The sequence below is a fragment of the Schistocerca cancellata genome, chromosome 1, assembly GCF_023864275.1.
Source record: "Schistocerca cancellata isolate TAMUIC-IGC-003103 chromosome 1, iqSchCanc2.1, whole genome shotgun sequence".
NCBI lineage: Eukaryota > Metazoa > Arthropoda > Insecta > Orthoptera > Acrididae > Schistocerca > Schistocerca cancellata.
In genome coordinates this window covers 161161948-161182950 of record NC_064626.1, presented here as the reverse complement: position 1 = coordinate 161182950, position 21003 = coordinate 161161948, and the positions used below count along the sequence as shown (strand labels likewise).

Sequence of the window (21003 nt, the reverse complement as noted above, 5' to 3'; positions counted from 1 at the left end):
ATTGTCTATGGAACCACTGTCTGGTGGTACTACGCAACCACTCGTGGACAGCTGCCTGCAATTCTTCGTCACTGCCACCTCTTACTTCACAGTGTGTCCTTCACATTATCTAACAAAGCTTAGACAGATGGTGTGCAATCCAGTGAATATGGAGTCCATGGCACAACAGAGAATCCCACTGATGTCAACTCTGCAGTCGTGGCATTTCAGGTGTGAAGCCGCACATCTCTTGTGCTAGAGGAGCACTCCTTTCGACTACTTTCCCTGTCACCTTTGATGACTACTACATCTGTGTACGGGTGTCACTGTATACCCTGCTGCTGATACAACCTCAATGTACCCTGGAAACCACGACATTGATGTATGACTCATACTCACATTCTTGCACACAGATTTCTTTCTAACAGTGACTCCACTAACCCAGCTGTAAACAGTCTTTTGCACAGGCACTTCTTGACCACACATCACAGTTAAATGTTTATGAATATCTGTTATTTAGGCTCCTTCCCTCCACAAACACCATGTTGTCCATCTTTCTCCACACTTATTACCTTCCATTTTGCACACAGCTTTCCTATTTAACAACAAGCAAGTGCTGTCCTTTCATCATACACAATGTTCATAACTGCCATCTAGCATCTGCGTGGTGCCCTAGAATCAGTTCATCATCCCACGAGAGGATGTGCTCGTAGCCTCAGTGGGATTTGTAAAACAATGCAATTATAAATCATTTCCAAAGACACCTCATACAAGGTTGAAACAGCAATTAAAATGTTGTCTCTAGTATTATCAGTCAAAACTAAGTAAAATACTTCTGCAACATGAATGGTGTAGTACCATCCAATAAATAAGAATATTAATTATCTGACAATCACGTTTATCAAACACAAGTCTTATGTGGCCTAGCCTACGCATTTTATTACTGAGAAACATTACCACACTCACCATTGTCCACTACCATTTGGCTGCAGGACTTTGCAGTTGCAACAACACCACCTGTTGCCTGGGTCACACCTTTTGATGCTTGGGACAGGGCAGCAAGGTTAGTACTATTCCTGTCTGCTTTCACTCTGCTTGCAACAACTAACTGTGCTGTTCCTGCAGCAATTTCTTGGGATGCCACAACGAGCTGTTCAAATTTTCCATTTCCACTAACAACTTTGTCTGCTGCCGATCTACAAGTAAATATTAGTAGTCAGTATAACTTATCAAAATTTTTCTTGTAAGAAGAATACATAAAGAATTAAATAAACCTGTTACCTCTATTATAAAATATGCTTTCTTTCAGAGAATCTACACAAAGAATAGACTTCTTTGTCTAAAAGTTCATACACTCTCGGAGTTCCATACATAGTGTAAAAAACATAGGTATTATATTCTTATCACCATGCTGCTCATGCTCAACTGCCCCATTATGACCACATTCAGTGAACAAAGAAGTTCGGTGTCTAACTTCTGACTGGGAACTGTCAATGCTTTAATAGCTGGATACTAATTTATCATTTCAGATCATTGTCCATATAATTAAGGTTAGACAGACTATGTTACTTTACTGTTTCACAGTGTACCAACAATGTGCTAACTTTTAATTACATTCTTGAATAAAGGTAACCACAAAAACCCATGGTAATATCACACTCATTCTTTCCAGACCAGTCAAAACAACAATGCAAATGAATTAAGGTTATAGAACTGTCAACTCAATTGTCTTGAATCATATTACATGTGTGGCACACCTCTAGGATTCATTCAAAGTGTGTGTGTGTGTGTGTGTGTGTGTGTGTGTGTGTGTGTGTGTGTGTGTGTGTGTGTGTGTGGTGCAGGGAGGGAGGGGGGGGGGGGGGGGCACGCTCATGCCTGCATTGAATAGGGAGGTAGTAGCAGTGAAAAAAGGACAACATAAAAATAGGCGTCACTCTGGAATGCCTGGAACAATGTCAACCAATTTCAGTATGCATAATTTTCTAACCCAGGAAAAAATATTACTGTGGGAATAAGTTGCCCCCTCCCCACCTTTCTACATGAAGTAAAGATCGGGATGGGGAAGCAGTTACATTTATATTAATATTAATCAAAAACTATGTTAAAGCCACAGCTCACTTAAACAGCATGAACTCTGTACAAGCACCTATTAATTTCTAGAAATAAAAAATCTGGTGATCTATTTAGATGAGCTAAACATGCAAGTTGTTCTTACAAACTGAGATAAGTAAGTAACTGGTCAACACCAAGTATAAAGCTAGTAAACAAAAATATAAAATTTGAGAGGTATGTAACATGTCTTCAATTTCTTAGTTAATGTATTACAGATTTATGATGGACATACACTAAGAAACGAGCTCCCACTGCCACAGACTTCGCTGCTGATATCAAGCCTTCAGTCCACTGGTGATTTCGTTTATAAAATTCCTTTGTAGATGCAGTCCCCTGCCACAAAATGAAAATTACATAACGTCTGCAAATTAGTCAGAAAAAAGCAATTACCAATGTCCTGTAAAAAAACTACTTTAAATAAGTTTTGTTACCTTTCCTTGGGAAATAATTTCTGCTTGCAAAAGTTTAGATTTCTGAACAAGCAACCTAATTGCTTTCATCAAGTTGGTGCAAGAGTCTAGAATCTTCTCATTTACTTCAAGCTTAATACCAGAATCAGCAGCTCTGGATTTATTTAACATTTCCTGAAAGAAAGACAAAAACTGAATTACCAAAAATACAATATTATTACACGAGACACAGCATTTATATGCACTATTTGCACAAATTTAAACTTATCGTTGCATGTTAAGTAACTTTTACACTTAAATTTTATAGCAAATGTTTCCAAATAGCCACCATTATACTATTTATGTCATAAGTTAGCTTTGAGTGTCCATCTGCTATCCTCAATTATGACAAAGAGCACTTCTTGTGAAAGGAAGAGAGGGGGTGGAGGGAACACCATACTGAGAGTCACTGTCATACAAAACTATGGTTCATGCAGGTTTTATACGAAGCCTTCATTATACAAATGGCTGAAGGTAGCTTCAGAGTATTTTCTTCATTTAAGATTGATATACCACTAAGTTCTTGTACAAGTTTTGTGAAATCTGATGATTTATTAATTGTGTTAAAATATTTTTTGCTTCATATGGTGTAAAACTGTGAAGTCAAATGTGGCACCTAATAACTCTCAAACAGTCTTGTCTTAACCTATAGAAAACACGAGATGTATGCTGCTATTTGCCCAAGTCATGTATAAAGGACTTTCGTAAACGAGCATCTGCAGCTCTAATGATTTTGGACAGCAAAAGTAGACAAACATGTTTCTAGGCAGGCCTACATTGTCAAATTATTTGGATGATTCAGACTATAGTTCTTTTACTGATCAATCCTGCTGCTCAGTAACTCATCGAGATAATAAAAAATATTTTGTCTGTAAGGTATCTATCAAAATTTCTACAAAATTTGTGAAACATTCAGTTTAACACACTACTTCAAATAATCACATGAAGACTTGGGCATTTGTTGTATGTCCATATTATACAGGGTGATTCAAAAAGAATACCACAACTTTAAAAATGTGTATTTAATGAAAGAAACATAATATAACCTTCGGTTATATATCATTACAAAAAGTATTTAAAAAGGTTTTTTTCACTCAAAAACAAGTTCAGAGATGTTCAATATGGCCCCCTCCAGACACTCGAGCAATATCAACCCGATACTCCAACTCGTTCCACACTCTCTGTAGCATATCAGGCGTAACAGTTTGGATAGCTGCTGTTATTTCTTGTTTCAAATCATCAATGGTGGTTGGGAGAGGTGGCTGAAACACCATATCCTTAACATACCCCCATAAGAAAAAATCTCAGGGGGTAAGATCAGGGCTTCTTGGAGGCCAGTGATGAAGTGCTCTGTCACGGGCTGCATGGCGGCCGATCCATCGCCTCGGGTAGTTGACGTTCAGGTAGTTACGGACAGATAAGTTCGTAGGACTCTCCATACAGTTGATTGTGGAATTTGCAGCTCTCTGCTAGCTCTGCGAGTCGATTTTCCTGGGCTGCGAACAAATGCTTGCTGGATGCGTGCTACATTTTCATCACTCATTCTCGGCCGTCCAGAACTTTTCCCTTTGCACAAACACCCATTCTCTGTAAACTGTTTATACCAACGTTTAATACACCACCTATCAGGAGGTTTAACACCATACTTTGTTCGAAATGCACGCTGAACAACTGTCGTCTATTCACTTCTGCCATACTCAATAACACAAAAAGCTTTCTGTTGAGCGGTCACCATCTTAGCATCAACTGACGCTGACGCCTAGTCAACAGCGCCTCAAGCGAACAAATGTACAATAAATGAAACTTTATAGCTCCCTTAATTCGTCGACAGATAGTGCTTAGCTCTGCCTTTTGTCGTTGCAGAGTTTTAAATTCCTAAAGTTGTGGTATTCTTTTTGAATCACCCTGTATTATACAGTTTCTTCTTGTATTATGCAATCTCTTGCAGGTCCAGATACTTTATGAAAGTATCCTGGAGGCAGTAATTGTCACCCACAAAGGATTTACTTGCAGGCCGTTTCTCCATTTCTATGAAGACAAAAAGAATTCAAAACTCACCTTTTCCTTCTAGCATGTTCATACATACTCAAATGACAAAAATCTATCATTAAGACTAACCACAAGTTCTGGAAAGAAGCCGCATTTGTGATAAACTTCATCATACACTACATAAGCGTAGCTCTTCCGTCATGCAAAAATCAAATCATAAGATTCACAGTTATGTGACCTTGCTACTGCGTATTTATTGTTGCTGTATCCTTATTACATTCATTGCATGAGCAGGTGTACAGTGCAAATAACACATGGTAAGCCTCTATACTTAAATGAATTCAGAATTATGGACTAGCTTCACTAAACAGCCAAACATCAGGAGAGCAAATGTTCTTTATTTTCCAAAAAATCTCACAAATGGTGTGATATAATTTTTTAATTGCCCTTTTAGAAACTTTAGAGTAATTACATAAAATTTCAAATATAAATTCAAGGGCAAAAGTGCCAGTATGGAGCTGATACTGAAGCAGGTCATCTTATTAGATATGAAAAGGTTATACCGAGACCATTACCAACCACTAAATTTGTTGACTACTTACATTATTTAATGAGGTGTAAAACTGATCTCCAAGCTACAATGACAAAACAATAATTTTCAGTAAAAGTGTGCATATACAGGATGTCCCAAAAAGAATGATCCAATTTTAAATAGAATATTTATTAGGCAGAAGGGCTTACACGAACAAATTGCATACTCAGTTACTCAGAAAACACAGAAGTTTATAAAAATCCATCATAAATGTTCAACATGTCTTCTATTGGCTGCACAGACAACATCTAGCCAATAGCCAAATTCATCCCAATGAGCGTAAGGTGTCTTCTGTCACTGAAACTACAACAGCTGATATTCTGGTTTTTAGTTCATCAATGTCACGAGGTAAGGGAGGAACGTAAACACATTGTTTACATAGCCCCACAGGAAGAAGTCACACGGTGTTCAGTCAGGGGACCTAGGAGGCCAAGAGTGTAAAGCCTGGTCTCACAGTCCTGTACGCCCTATCCAACGTTGAGGCACATTGGCGTTGTGCCAGTGCAGTGGTACTCCAGCTTCCTGATAGGTGAAATTATCAGAGTCAACTTGGGGGAATAACCAGCTTCGTAGCATTGCAAGATATGACTGTCCTGTTACTTTTTCTTTCTCAAAAAAGTAGGGTCCATAAACCTTGCTTTGTGAAACAGCACAAAAAACATTCACTTTTGGCCCCTATATATGCACATTATGATGGTGAACCATACCGCTAATACGGAAAGTTGCCTCATCACTAAATATCAACCATGACATAAAAAAAGTTTCTCTTCCATGTCCTATAGAATAGTACTGCTAAAGTCCACTGGCTTCACTTTGTCAGTATCTCTAAGAGCTTGTACCAGTTGTAATCTATATGGTTTGAGGGCTAAACGACACCTAACACACGTCACACTGTCATACGCGGTAACGCAAGTTCTCGGCTAGCACGATGCGTAGACTTGCGGGGGGCTCCGCTCAAATGCTTGTTGGGTTTGTTCCACTGTTTGTTCAGGAACGCGTGGCCGGCCAGGACTTTTGCCTTTACAGAGGCACCCTGTTTCTTCAAATTGTTTATATCACTGTCGAATGTTCTTTGGTGATGGTGGTTTAGCATGAAATCGAATATGAAATGCCCGCTTAACTGAGATCACTGATTGAGTAGGACTAAATTCAATAACACAATACGTCTTCTGTTGTGCTGATGCCATATTGCACAAGACTCGCTGCAAGCACCAGGTCAGCGACCTCTAGCGGATTTTTCCTGAAACTCTAGACCAGCCAATTACATTTAGCACTGTAAATAAGTTATACACAACTGCAACCAGTCACTTTTTCAATAATAATGCTTTATTACATTAACCGGTTTTCGAACCCTTTCAGGTTCATCTTCAGATGATTTCGGGAGGATCCGGGAAGTTACATCATTACTGGTAGTAGCATAATGCTGGGTGCTGGTTCTATGGCAGAAAGATGGGTCACACTTTAATGTATCGTCATGACTATACCTTATCTGTCGATATGGATGTAAATTTAGTTTTTACTTACTGTGACAGTATAGGCGGCTTTTTTCGTATCTGTCTGCCTCCATTTTGGTGTCCTGAACACTTAAGTGACAGTATAGGCGGCTTTTTTCGTATCTGTCTGCCTAAGTGTTCAGGACACCAAAATGGAGGCAGACAGATACGAAAAAAGCCGCCTATACTGTCACAGTAAGTAAAAACTAAATTTACATCCATATCGACAGATAAGGTATAGTCATGACGATACATTAAAGTGTGACCCATCTTTCTGCCATAGAACCAGCACCCAGCATTATGCTACTACCAGTAATGATGTAACTTCCCAGATCCTCCCGAAATCATCTGAAGATGAACCTGAAAGGGTTCGAAAACCGGTTAATGTAATAAAGCATTATTATTGAAAAAGTGACTGGTTGCAGTTGTGTATAACTTATTTACATTAATATACAGTCACGGTTCTAAAATATCCATAATGGATAAGCATAAACATTTAGCACTGTTTCAGTTACCTAGTGAAATTTGGCTCAATATTGTTACAAGTTAAAATTGGATCATTCTTTTTGGGACAAGCTGTATATTAAAATGTTCTGTACATCTTGTGATGTGCTGTGGAGAAAAAGAAGGATAATCTATATGACACAACATTCACATTACATGCTGGTCTACTGTTTGCATAAATTGTAAATCATCAGTCACTTTGTTCTTATGACATGTTTGTCGTCTTATGGTGTGTTCAGATACCACCATTGCTATGGCTGCAATCTTGTTGACCACTGTTAATGAAGTTGCAAAGGATACTTAAAACACAACCTGTCAATGAAGTCTAATGTGCAGCAGAAACATAATTTTGTACAAAATACATATTTGAGATAATTTAGCCAAGCAGTTTAAAAACATAGATACATGTTGCAGTATCATTTTTGCACCAACAACTTTTGGAAGGAACTGGTTCATGACATTTCAGAACAAGATGAGAAACTGAGCAAATCAGGATTTTATAATGCTCAGATACTGCAAGAAATACTACAATGGCCAAATACGCAGACATTTTAAAACCCATTTTAAACAACACACTGACTGTTTCAGACTTAATAAGGCTAACAAGTCAGCTAAAGCAAAACATATATGAAAAAGGACACAGCAATGCATCTTGGAGGAAATGGAAATAATATATCCATTGCTAAAAGTAGAAAAATGAGATCCTAAATGAAGTTACAGAATTCACTAACTAATAGTTCATCAACTTCAATTATCTTGTTATTCTTTAAAATAATTTATTCTCTCATTTTTTAACGTCAAATTGTCACAGTCAACCTTACTGCAATGCATTTTATCAACCAACATCACAGATTTGACAACAATATATGCATTTTGTTTTGATCATCATCTTGTTTCTGCTGCACAGCAGAGTTCATTGTGATGTACTGTTTTAACTATCCTTAGCAAGTTTATGAATCACAAGAAGGCAGCTATTTTTTCGAACCAAGATACTGATTATTAAAATTTTTTATGTCAACAGCAGATCAACATATGAAATGAGTATTTGCTGATATTAGGTTAGCATTCTTTTTTCTCCACAGGATGACCACAGTACATGCAAAGACTGTACAGAACAACTATAATATCTTTGTACATTTTCTCTGTATGTGTTTATTCTCCCATTGCAGCCTGGAGATGAGATTTATAACACCAAACATGTTGCTCCATTAAATAACTTAAACAGTCGACTAATTTTGTGCCAGGAATTGGTCTCCGTTTCAAAAATACTAAAAGATTTTTCAGTCCTTGTCAATTAACAGTCAACATGGCTTTAAATTCTCATCATCTGATGTTTGTTGGAAAACTTTCTGTATCAGCTTAGCCAAGGTGTTTCATGCGAGAAAATTAATTAACAATCTGCTGTTGAATGCTCTGAGATGAGCTAGTCATTTGTAAAAAATATCCAGAAATTTACCTCTATTCTAGCTGCAGCCTCTTCTATTGCTTTGTCCATACTTGATAGTTCATTCTCAACTAGATCTTCTATCATTTCTGCAGAGTCTCCTTTTAACTGACTTATCAGCCTTTCCATTAAATCAGTCACATCTTTAACTTTCTGCTTAACAGTGTTTGCATTGTCTGTTATAGATGACGATGGAGCCACTGATTTTACACTTGCAAGAAGTACAAGTGACTCAGTTCCAGCCTGTTTGCAGGCTTCTGCAATTCCTGAAGAAATGCAAAACCCAAAACAAATTTTAGCACAGACATTGATGAGATATAAGAAGAGTTAACTAATTACTTACAGTTATGACTGTTAAATTAAATTGATACAAGTCAGTTCATTAGTCTGGCATTTAAAATCAGTAGAATTACTATTTTATTTACGTTATTTTGTCTATGTACCTTTCGATATGAATTAATGTTAAGGAGGCAAGAATATGATTTTTATTGATTCAGAAATCCAGTATGCATATTGACAACAGTAGTAAAAAGTTTAGCTGAAGGTGACCTGAAATGAATGAATAAACTTTCCTGCTACTTAATACATCTTCAAGCCCCCTTTATTAAGCTATTGAATTTTTTAAGTTTGAGTGTGTTGCTTAGTCAACTTTTTATACCAGATAACTGTGCCCAACACTGGTCTTGCAGTAAAAGGTTGTTGACAAATTTGTTCAGCCACAATATTACTCCAGAAATGTGCCAAGACCTTCATATAATTACCTTAACACTTCTATGGTCCTCATATTCCTGAAACTGTTAAGATGACGTCCCTAAGTACTTCAGCAAGATAGCCTTGTGGTTATCTGCACTCCCACCATGGACAGATCTTTGTTAACACTTATTTTAAGTAGTACAAACATCAAAATTGATGGAAGAATTTTGGTTATGTTACTAAAACAATAGCAATCCACCCTTCTGCCCCCTTTTTTTGTCTGCCAAGCCTCAATATAATCACTGTGCACTTCATGTCTCACAGCAGGGGGCCATAGTGGGATACTGATGACAAAGTCTGATCGACAGTTCTGCAATGAGAGCTACGTTGCATGTGCAGACGAGAGAATTCTTCTAGAGACTCTCATATAACCACTACTCTCCTGTGAATAAATTCGATGGTGTATTTGCAACATTGATGACAAAGTTTCATGTATCCCTGCGCAGTCATTCTTAATGTCCATTAAGCCTACATTTGCTACAGAATAACATGAAAAATTCTTAAAATGCATCACTAACTTTGAAAACAACTCTGGACAAATTTAACAATATACAGACGAGGCACATTGTCTTAGAAAAACACAGTGACTGCCCTTTTTTTTTTATTATACAATTCAGCCTCATGTCGCCAAAGTGGTATCATTATCAGTTTAAAATGAAATAAAAGGGGGTTAGTAAATACTAGGAAACTAAATAATAAATCAAATTAACTTCAATTCGTAACAATATGTGCTTGAATGCATCACACAGTAACTTTTACTGTTAATAATTCAACACTGTGAGGAATTAAAAAAAATATAAACAAATTAAAAAATACATTTGCATCAGCACAAATCGAACCTTTGTCAGTGAATTACCAACTCATGCTTTAGACTAGTCACTCACAGTGGAGTTGTGAGAATGGTGCTTTTAAGCCCCTCATATTCTATGTTTGCACAGTATGTTACACAGTTTCAAACAAAAATACCGACTTTTTGAATTCAATAATCTGTGACTAATGATTGACTTCAGACTAAATATTTCTTCAGAACATGATCTCCTCTTCCCAAATCCACCTTGATATTCACCTAAATTGCTTACCAGTATTGTTTCTACTCTAGTTTATCCCAGAAAATACAACTAGTTGCAAAGAAATTCCTCTGTCATCGTTACTGTTGTTAATATCTTGTTTATTGCCTTTCTTATGTAGTGAATGTAGCAAGGCTACCTTCCACTCTCCTGGTTGTTTTACGGTTTTTTCAGGTCCTCTCAAAGATTAACTTTAGCTCTTTTTTGTTTCTGGTAGAGACCATTTCAAAAACTCTCCTGCATAGAGTCTTAGCCATTAGCTTTCTAATGTTTTAATAACTTCTTCACTTTTTTTGATAGTTGATGGAAATCTTTTTTTAGATTTTTATGACTGAATATTAGAGCTTATCAACTGATAATGGACAGTAAGAAGCTGGTCAAAATATTTTGCAAGTATTTCAAAATTTTCCATGTTACGAAACCCGATTGGTTAGCCTTGTTCCATGCCCCTCTGTTGTTAGATTTAAATTTGAAGTACATTAACTCTTTAAATCTCATTTCCTCCTCCAAAGATCTACTGGAAATGGGCCTCTTCAGCACATCATGTACAGGATACACTTCGATGCTGAATTTGTTCGTATACTCAGACAGTAACGAAATTTATTAATTTTAGGTATGTAAATTGAACTGTTGTTCTCAAATTTCATAATTCATAGTTTAACAATGTGAGGAAAACAATGGAAGAAATAATAGTAATGATGTTGGTAGGAATCAAACTTGGGTCCACAAATTATCAGACTGTGCTTTAGACCACTTGTCCAGACTTCCATCATGACAGTGGTTCATACTGCACACCTGCACAATATGCTACACACAATTTTAAAGAAAATTACTCACTCAGTGCTGTGAGCAACGTAGCAATCATAGTGCCATAAGGGATGTTGTCACATCAGAGCATGCGCAGTAGAAAACAAACAGCTACATTCCTTCTCCGAGTTAATCTTAATGTGGCTGACTGTCACTTCAGCACTCAACACTAGTTTCTAGTTATTGCAGATAGTAGTAGTAGTAGTAGTAGTAGTAGTAGTAGTAGTAGTAGTCTTCAGTCCAGATACTGGTTTGATGCAGCTCTCCATGCTACTCTATCCTGTGCAAGCTGCTTCATCTCCCAGTACCTACTGCAACCTACATCCTTCTGAATCTGCTTAGTGTATTCATCTCTTGGTCTCCCTCTACGATTTTTACCCTCCGCACTGCCCTCCAATACTAAATTGGTGATCCCCTGATGCCTCAGAACATGTCCTACCAACTGATCCCTTCTTCTAGTCAAGTTGTGCCACAAACTTCTCTTCTCCCCAATCCTATTCAATACCTCCCCCTTAGTTATGTGATCTACCCATCTAATCTTCAGCATTCTTCTGCAGCACCACATTTCGAAAGCTTCTATTTCCTTCTTGTCGAAACTAGTTATCGTCCATGTTTCACTTCCATACATGGCTACGCTCCATACAAATACTTTCAGAAACGACTTCCTGACACTTAAATCTATACTCTATGTCAACAAATTTCTCTTCTTTAGAAACGCTTTGCTTGCCATTGCCAGTTTACATTTTATATCCTCTCTACTTCGGGCATCATCAGTTATTTCGCTCCCCAAATAGCTTAATTCAACTACATTCCATTATCCTCGTTTTGCTTTTGTTGATGTTCATCTTATATCCTCCTTTCAAGACACTGTCCATTCCGTTCAGCTGCTCTTTCAAGTCCTTAGCTGTCTCTGACAGAATTACAATGTCATCGGCGAGAGAGCACTACAAAATCTGTTTTTGTCAGTTCTATTAGCATGCATTCAAAGAGGAATTACAGAATTTTAATATTATTTCCGGCTCGCATTTGAAGAGAAACAGTGTAATGTTAGTGCAACTTCGGGCTTGCATTCAAAGTGAAAAGGCATAACTTTAATGCAATATTCACGGTGTAATGTAGCACATTAGTGTATGATAACCAGTCACCACTGGAGACAATACCTCTTCAAAATGAAAGTAAAACATTACTTAACTGTTGCTGTAAATAATCTAGATATGCATTGTTCATTCAGTAACTTTTAAATTAGTGGAAATTTCAAGCTCATCGGGTGTATGCAAATGGCATCCTAGATCGTTTGCTGTTTGCTATAGAGAACATGAGTAACGAGTCTCGTCTTTTAGAAAAAAATGGACAAAAAATAGGGCACATAGATCATCATCATCATCATCATCATCATCATCATCATCATGTACATCATTACATGAGTAAATGGTGTATCCAAAGGACATCTGAAAAACTTGAAATTTTCACAATAGCCTTTTTCCGATTCGTTACATCGTCTCTCCTCCCTGGTCCCCCCCCCCCCCCCCCCCCCCAAATGTTTGAACAGAGCAAAAACATGTCACCCTATAGATCACACTGGCTTTTGCTCAGATTTTTGCAGACAAACAATGAGTGGGAAATGGGCAAATGACTTATCAAAAGGAATAGCATGAGGTCTAGTTTTGCAAAAAATCATCTCTGGAAAGTAACCCTGAACAGCTGGTGCTAGCTATCTAAATGAAGTGCTAACAATTGTTCTCTTCAAGAGCTAGCTATTTTACATATAAAAGGTTACTTTGGTGTGATATTTAATTATCAAAATGGTTTATTTCTGATTAACTACCAAATTTAGGAAATTTCAAGAACAGAAGATGCTAGGAAGCCGAATGAAGTATCAATACGAACATGCTTTCTGAATGGGCTTAAAAAAAAAACTTAACATACCTTTGAATTGTACTTTAAATCGTGTACAGCAAATGATGTACGTCTATGTTTTTCTACTCCATTTTATTTCTTAATTTGTTAAAACACTTGCCCAATTTTGTATTCGATTTCTCTTATTTTTTTTTCTTTTTTCTTTTCTTTTTTCTTTTTTTGCTGGCTCACATCTCTGCAACTTACGGATCATATCTGCAGGTAGGCATCATTATCCTACTTCACTGCATATTTGGCTAATTTACACCAGCAGCTAAATAACACACAGTCAGCTGTATGTATGTATGTATGTATTTATTAAACCAGGGACCTAGGAATGAACCGCACGATAACCTTGGATTCAGTGTGGGGCAGCGGCAGGGTGGGTGGACTGCTGTGGCATGTTGTGAACCACTGAGGGCTTCATCCCACCGCAGCCCTCAGTGGTTCACAATAGGCCACAGCAGTCCACCCACCCTGCCGCTGCCCCACACCGAACCCAGTGTTATTGTGCAGTTTGGCTCCCGGGTGATGATGTGAGGGGGGGCCCCATCATGCTGAAACCATAGGGCACAACGCATCATAGCAGGTAAGCATGCATTATCCAATAGCTACAGCAATTGTTGCTGACGAAAGATGAGGTAGGTTGCACCTGTCATACATTGCAACGAGTATGGCCTGACAAGATGGTTTCCAATTATGACAATCCTGACTTTAACTGAAACACATTTCTACGCTGCTTGGGTTCTTGATGCATATGGGTTGTTCTCTGACCAATTTTGGGTGTTACATGGGCTGAAATTTCCTCCTGCATGAAAACTGCCTCTTTGACGAACAAAATGATGGCTGGCAAATGGTGATCTGTTGTGCACACTTGTAAATACTACCATGGAAAGGCCATGGGTGCATGGAGTTGTCATACAGGATCCACCAGATATTGCTGTGGAAAGTCCTGACACGACTGAGAAAAGCTAACATATCGGTACCGGCATACCAACCCCAGTGCGATTTCCTTATTGGCTACTATTATCACTTTTCACTCACACTGTTGTTTCCCCTCACTGAAGGATTCCTTTCAGACAACCTCCAGTAAAAGTCTACAAAGAAGGTGCAGCAGGGAGTTTACCTTGTGGGGAACATTGGGCATACAACCACTGTATGTGTCTACCATTTAAATCAGCGACCTCATATGAAAGATGCACATCGATGAGCTCTGTGTTCCTTGCATTTGTGTCATGTGCCACTTACTTCTACTCTGTCAGCTGGCAAAATGAAGCTTTACAAGGAGCATGGCCACAAACCTGCCACATCATCTGACACTATGACGTATGTAGCATCTGCTGCTTACACCAGCCAAAGCCGTCCCGGCATTTTAGCTGTACTACACGTTTTCTCATCCTGTTCATCTCCTCCTTTTCTTGTATTTTGTGTCAACATTACTTCAACACTAAAGCATTTCTGACTGCGCATTGCCATGTGATCTTCCATTTCTAGGTATACTCGCTCTCTCCTGAAAGTTTGTAACTGCTGTGCTAAAACACATTGCCTCCCATACAGCCTTGGCATTCAAGGCAAAAATATTTGTTTGGATGCAGACTCTTTACAGCAATACACCATCTTTCTCATCTCAGCCTTCACTGGATGTAACTACCCCACCAGCCTAGTTCAAAAGCACATTTCTTGGGCCATCACATCCAATCCTGGTGCTGCTGATCCTTCCAAAAAACTTCGGAGCACACCACTGGTCACTCAGTATTATTCTGGTCTGGAATGTATTAATCAGCTACTTCAACAAGGCCATGACTTCCTAAAATCATTCTGTGAAATGAGATCCATTCTGTCTTATATTTCACCCACCAAACCTAGAATAGGTTTCCATTGTCCTCCCAATCTCCACAATATTCTTGTCAGACTTTATTGTCCTTCTGCACCTATCTCCCTACCCTATGGCTCCTACCCGTGTGACTGTCCCCACAGCAAGACTTGCCCTATGCATCCTCCTACCACCATTTATACCAGCCATGTAAGTGGCAAAATATATAGTATCAAAGGGAGAGCCACCTGTGAAATGACACGTCACATACCAGCTGCTCAGCCTTTTGCATCAGCACGACTACCATCAAATTATCAATTAGGATGACTGGGAATAAGCAGAGGGTGTATACTGGCAACATGCGATATCCTGTTGCAGAGCTTGCTCTACAACATGACAATCGTGACCTCGGTGCCTGTTTCAGCGCACATGCTATATGGATTCTCCCAACAGACACCAGTTTTTCAGAACTCTGCAGCTGGGAACTAGCACTACATCATATCCATGGTTCTTGCATCCACCAGGCCTTAATTTTCGTTAACCGTCTCAGCCTTTCTTCACAGTATCCACTCTTTTCATCACTCCATTTTAGTTTTCCACATCTTTCATTATCTTACTTGTCTATTTGTAACTGCCCCCCCCCCCTCCCCGCCCACCCCGCCCCTCCTACATCCCTTACGTACAATGCACTCAAGTTCTTCACTCTTATTAACCCCTGCACAATGTTTAAGTTTAAGCAATAATCTCTGTCTTGCATATTAGCCTGTCTTCCACCTTTAAGCTATAAGGTTTTCAAATTTCGTCCGATGCAGTCCCCAACAATCAGTCTTTACTTCTCGTCCCGTCTGGTAAGTCTTCCCTAACGCATGGTTCTGGGTGACTTTCCCAAGGTCCTTTTCCTTCATCCCTCTTCCTTCCCCTTCAACCCTTCTGCTTGAAGAATGAGCCACTGTTACAAAAGCTAGCCTAATTGTAATTATAACCTCCTTTTATGTGTGTGTTCTGCTCCCACTTAATATAAGATTTTTTTTATGTATCTAGTTAAATTACACTATACATTACAATCGATAGAGGATAAACGTAACATGCATTCAGTGTAAAAGTAAGTTTAATTCATGGAATACCATATACTCAGCCAGTAAAAGCAGTTCTATTGCTTACATTTTGTATAACCTCATTGATCACAGACAAATTAGTCATCAATTGTTATCTGTTAGCAACTACTCTGTTCAGGCTATTGACTTATTTAGGATTCATAGGTCTTTTATGGCTAATTAATCCTATTAATTGTACAATCTGCGAGTCATATGTACACCTAAACTGTTCTATCAGTATTTTATGTAAATGATAACAGTACAAGGGATACTTGTTTATGCAACATTTTAATGGTTCAGATTGTAGACAAACAGTCTTCATTTTTAATTGTAATAACTAACTACTCGTACCATTAAATGAGAATGGCCTGGATGATTTCACTGTTTAACACCTAAAATTACACCAGTCTATCCATTCAAAAATTTAAAAAATTCTATCATAACTGTTGCACACACATTTAATATGACATCAGCAATATAAAGAAGTGAGAGACATGACAGAAAAAATTATGAAAACTGTTTCTCACAAAAAGACAGAAAATGTAGAATTTTCCTCCATTTAGAAAGTATTCTCTTTTGCAACAAGACAAATCAATAATTATAACTAGACACTACTTACTCTCTCCAAATTCTATGTCTGGTGATGTGTTTGAAGTAGTTTTTCCTTGAATTAAGTAATTAGCTATTAGGTGTGCAACATGTGAAATATGTTTTAAGAGGTCGTCTATATTTGCCGAGTTGTCATGGAACATTTTGTACGATGCACTGATGTCATCCAATGATGCAACAACAGGATCCGTCAGACTTTGGAAATAATCTGCAAGATGAAAACAATCTTCAAATTTTCAGACAACACACCCCCCATAGAGTCATTTTGATAGCAAATTTTCTACCAATCAAAATCAATTATAATGGATATAATGTGAAAGTTTCAAAGCATTAATGAAAATATTTATGTAATCACATTCTTTACAATATGCTGAGATTGACCAATAGATGCATGTTAGTACTGCAATTATTATGCTGTACACTACTTGCTACAAAAATTACTTTACAGGTATTTATATTTAAAGCAAATATTTCAGATAGCAGGTGTCACAAACAGATACCAAAAACAGGAATTTCTACAAATATATATTTGAGTCATTACAACAGCTGCCATTAGAAGCATTTGTTTCAAAATTAATTTATTTTATTTTAAAATTATCTACACTTAATTGAGGTAATGTTAAATTCTAAAGCACACAGCATCTGAATCTGAACCCATCATCCAATCACAAAAATAAATAAGGCTGTTAGCTGAGCTTTCGTTCATTGACATATCCTCCAAGGAATAGATAATAAGCTGACAAACAGAGCCAGTGTCCTACGTCATTCTTATAAAATTTACTACAAGTATACTATATGAACATTTCTTCATGTTATAAATAAATCTCCTCTACAAATTACTGCTTATCAAATATTTCATGGAAATTGTGAAGAATCCATTTGTTCTATCTCACCACACAAATTTTAACACATTTTTACACTGGTCGATTATGAAAACATTTTTCCTTAGAGTGAAGTACAAGTCCACTACAGTGAATAGACACTTAGTTTATTACCAACAATATTAGCAACTGAGTGACATTGTTCTACAAACACAAAATGAGTTTCTCTGGAAGAAAAGGGTTACTGTGTGTGGGTCAAATATGATGCACACCAAGTTTTAATACTGACCAGATGCGTTCCCACACATTTGACCCCACACGAAACAGATACAGAACATAAAACAGACTCTACGAATATCAGAGGTCACAGCTTGTGTTTTAGTAAACAGCTTTCATACTGAGACTCCTGTATGATTGCTGGGTGAAACACATGTTCTTACAGAAGTTATTGCTCCTCTTACCAAAATAGGGAATTTTGTGGTGATTTACAAAACAGTCCGTCTCTAAAGCCTGAAAGAATGAAAAATTAAAACACAAAAATGTTCTTGTGGAAATGGTGCTCCTCACTGAACAGGGTAGGGCAGGCAGGTACTATGAGTTTGTTAAGTGTGGAGCATAAGACAGATGGGTCAGCATAGGGCATGTTAACAGGCACAATTAATAGCAGAACGCATTTATAAAGGTAAGTTGCCACAAGAAATGTCTATGAACAAAAACTCTCAATTGAGTTGCTCCGATAATCCCCAGCATTTATGAAGACATTAAAAGTACAAATAAGGAATTCCCACTATTTGTGAGTGAGGAATGAGTCAACATAGTTTTTTGAAGACAACATGAGAAACACTGTTAATGTTCTTCAGGGCTAATCTAACACAGAGATCGAAGCAAAATTCTATTACAAATAAAAGAAACTTTAGGTACCATATGTCAATCTAATCTAACACAGTTGGGGATTTCAGTCTTTAACAGCCACAGATGTGGCTCCATAGGGGTTCGTGTATTCACAAAAAGAGGTCGGACTTAGTGGCACTCGCTATAACTCAATGGGTTCCATAAAATGGATCCTCCATGCTCAGGACACATAACCATGAGCTGGGTTCTGAATAATGTTCCCCTGAAGCAAGGTATCAATCTCCCCCACTAGTCCTTCATAGGTTCTGCAGGAGCCTGCATTGTGGTTTACTTTACAGACACACAAAACTGACTCTCCATTGATGTCTTCATGGGTTGTGCACCTATCGGGTAGCAGTATGGCAGGCTGTTAAGTTTTGATGATGAAATAAATTGAACATGAGTTTTAACACCAAAGGTACGTTAGATCCCTGCACTTGGGTGGACAGCTCGGCACTGGTCCAGGAGGTGCCAAGACTCAGAGACACTTTCAGTAGCATGCTTTACAGGAAAATACCATATGCTGCAGCAAAGAGCTGCAAACAGAGAAACCCCTTTCGTCCAAAGATGCATGGAGTTAATGTGGCAGTTTTTTTCTGGGAGTTGAGTCTTCTGCTACAGCACGAGATCGTCTGCTAGATTAGATGGATGACATGCATCATCACATAGTAGTATGTCACCACACAGTTTTGGTCTTGCGAGAAGGAGAGGGCAAGGTGCTCTCTCTCTCTCTCTCTCTCTCTCTCTCTCTCTCTCTCTCTCTCTTTGCAAAACCAACTGGGGTCGTATGAGCCCAAGTCAAAACTATAGAACACGAAGACAAGAGTTGAAAGACTACCACAAGTCAATCCCAATCGACATAAGAAAAAACAGCTACAAACAGGGACATGGAGAAAGGTCTATAAAATATACCATAGAGAAACAGAGGTCCAGAACTAAAAATCAAATGGCCTTTGTCATATTGCTATGATGAATAAAAAGTAAAAAGTGATCAGCAGCTTGCTCATTTCACTAAAATGGCCACTAACTCAAGACGGCAAACCCAAGCAGGAACATAAATGGTTAAAAAAGGGGCATTCTGTCAGGAAATGGCGAACAGTTTAACTTCGGCACAATGTGCAGAAAGTGGTGGGGGCACACCACTTAAATGGCCATGGCTAAAAAGGCCACATACATAACCTAGTTAAAATGGCTTCCTCCTGGCAGGAGGACCAAAAGGAGGTCTTCCAACCCACTGGAAGAGGCTACTCTGGAGCTTATTCCTATGAAGGGAGAACCAATAGTGATGCCAAAGTGACACCACCTCCTGACAGACAGCAACACAGAGCTCACTGGAGGGAATATAGGAACTAGTGGGCTGAGGTACGAGGGCTGCAGCCTTGGCAGCAGCCTCGTTTCCTGGCGGACCAGCATGACCAGGAACCCACATATACATCACAGTTGCTCCTTCAAGAGTGAGCAAGTGACAGTTTACCTGGACCAGTTGCACTAAGGCATTGGTATGTACAGTGCACTGAGCCTTTGAAGGACACTGCAAGAGTTTAAGCAGAGGACACAATGGAAAAGCCCGTTTTGGTGAATGTACTCCGTGGCCTGAAATACTGAGCAGTGTGCCAGAAGCTGATAACAAAAAACGTTGGCACCAACAACGAAGGCACACCCGACACTACGGTCAGTCAGAGACATCAGCATACACGAAGGTACTATCGCGAAATTCCATATGAAGGCTATGAAACTTAAGGCAATACAGCAAGGCTGGAATAGCGTCCTTATGAAGCGAGTGAAAAAGAAGGTGAACATGGGCTGCCACACGAAGCCAAGGTAGTGAAAGGTTCACACCCACCGGGTAAGTTGCAGGTAGTGTGAAGTTAAGCCGCCGGATCAAGTGCCGAAAGCAGACTCCAGGAGGTAACAGGGAAGAGGGGTGCACCCCATGCTAGGGATCAAAGAAGTCATTGAAGGAGGCAGCACAGGATGGGTGGCCATGAATGGCCAGCAAACAGCATGCATATCTGCTGAGGAGAAAGTCACAGTGGTAAGACAATGGTATTTCAGCAGCTTTGGCATACAGACTCTCGACTGGGCTAGTGTAAAAGGTGCCAGTGGCCAAACAGATGCCATGATGGTGGATAGTGTTGAGGCTGCGTAAGAGGGACGGACGTGGAGATGCATGAACAAAGCACCCATAGCCTAGTTTCAAATGGACAAGGGACCAGTACAAACGGAGGAGGGTGGTTCCATCTGCACCACAGGAAGTACCATTGAGAACACTTAGGACATTAACAGATCTCTTACAGCGGGCTGTCAGGTAAGACAAATTAGAAAACAAAGAGTGTTTCCTATCAAGACAAGCCCCTGAAATTTGAAGTTTAAACGAACGGAAAGGCAACAGGCCCAAGATGTAAAGATGTTGGGAAAAACCAATTGCACCACCAGAAATTCATACAAACAGTTTTGTCAGTGAAAAAACGAATGCCATTGTTGATGCTCCATGAGTAAATACGATCGAGACATCGCTGAAGACATCACTCAATGCAACAGGTCCATAGAGAACTGCAATAGATGGCAAAATCAACAACAAAAAGGGAGCCGACGAAGCCCGGCAGGAGACAGGCCATTATAGAGTTAATGGCAATAGCAAAAAGGACAACGCTCAGGACTAAACCCTGAGGCACACTGTTTTCCTG

The 21003-nt window shown here is 38.8% G+C and overlaps 1 protein-coding gene across 4 annotated transcripts in view; it reads right to left on the bottom strand.

Annotated features, from left to right (window-relative positions):
• LOC126167666 (huntingtin-interacting protein 1) overlaps positions 1-21003 on the bottom strand; it is a 537667-nt gene that overhangs the window by 19537 nt on the left and 497127 nt on the right. For all 4 annotated transcript variants that reach the window (XR_007535451.1, XR_007535452.1, XR_007535453.1 and 1 more), the window contains 5 exons: positions 16615-16812; positions 8578-8831; positions 2526-2678; positions 2327-2427; positions 946-1175 (listed from right to left, as the gene is read on the bottom strand). Coding sequence is in view for 1 of the 4 variants with exons in the window: in XM_049920493.1 (XP_049776450.1) it covers positions 946-1175; positions 2327-2427; positions 2526-2678; positions 8578-8831; positions 16615-16812 (936 nt within the window). In the remaining 3 variants the exon portion in view is untranslated. The remainder of the gene's footprint in view (positions 1-945; positions 1176-2326; positions 2428-2525; positions 2679-8577; positions 8832-16614; positions 16813-21003) is intronic.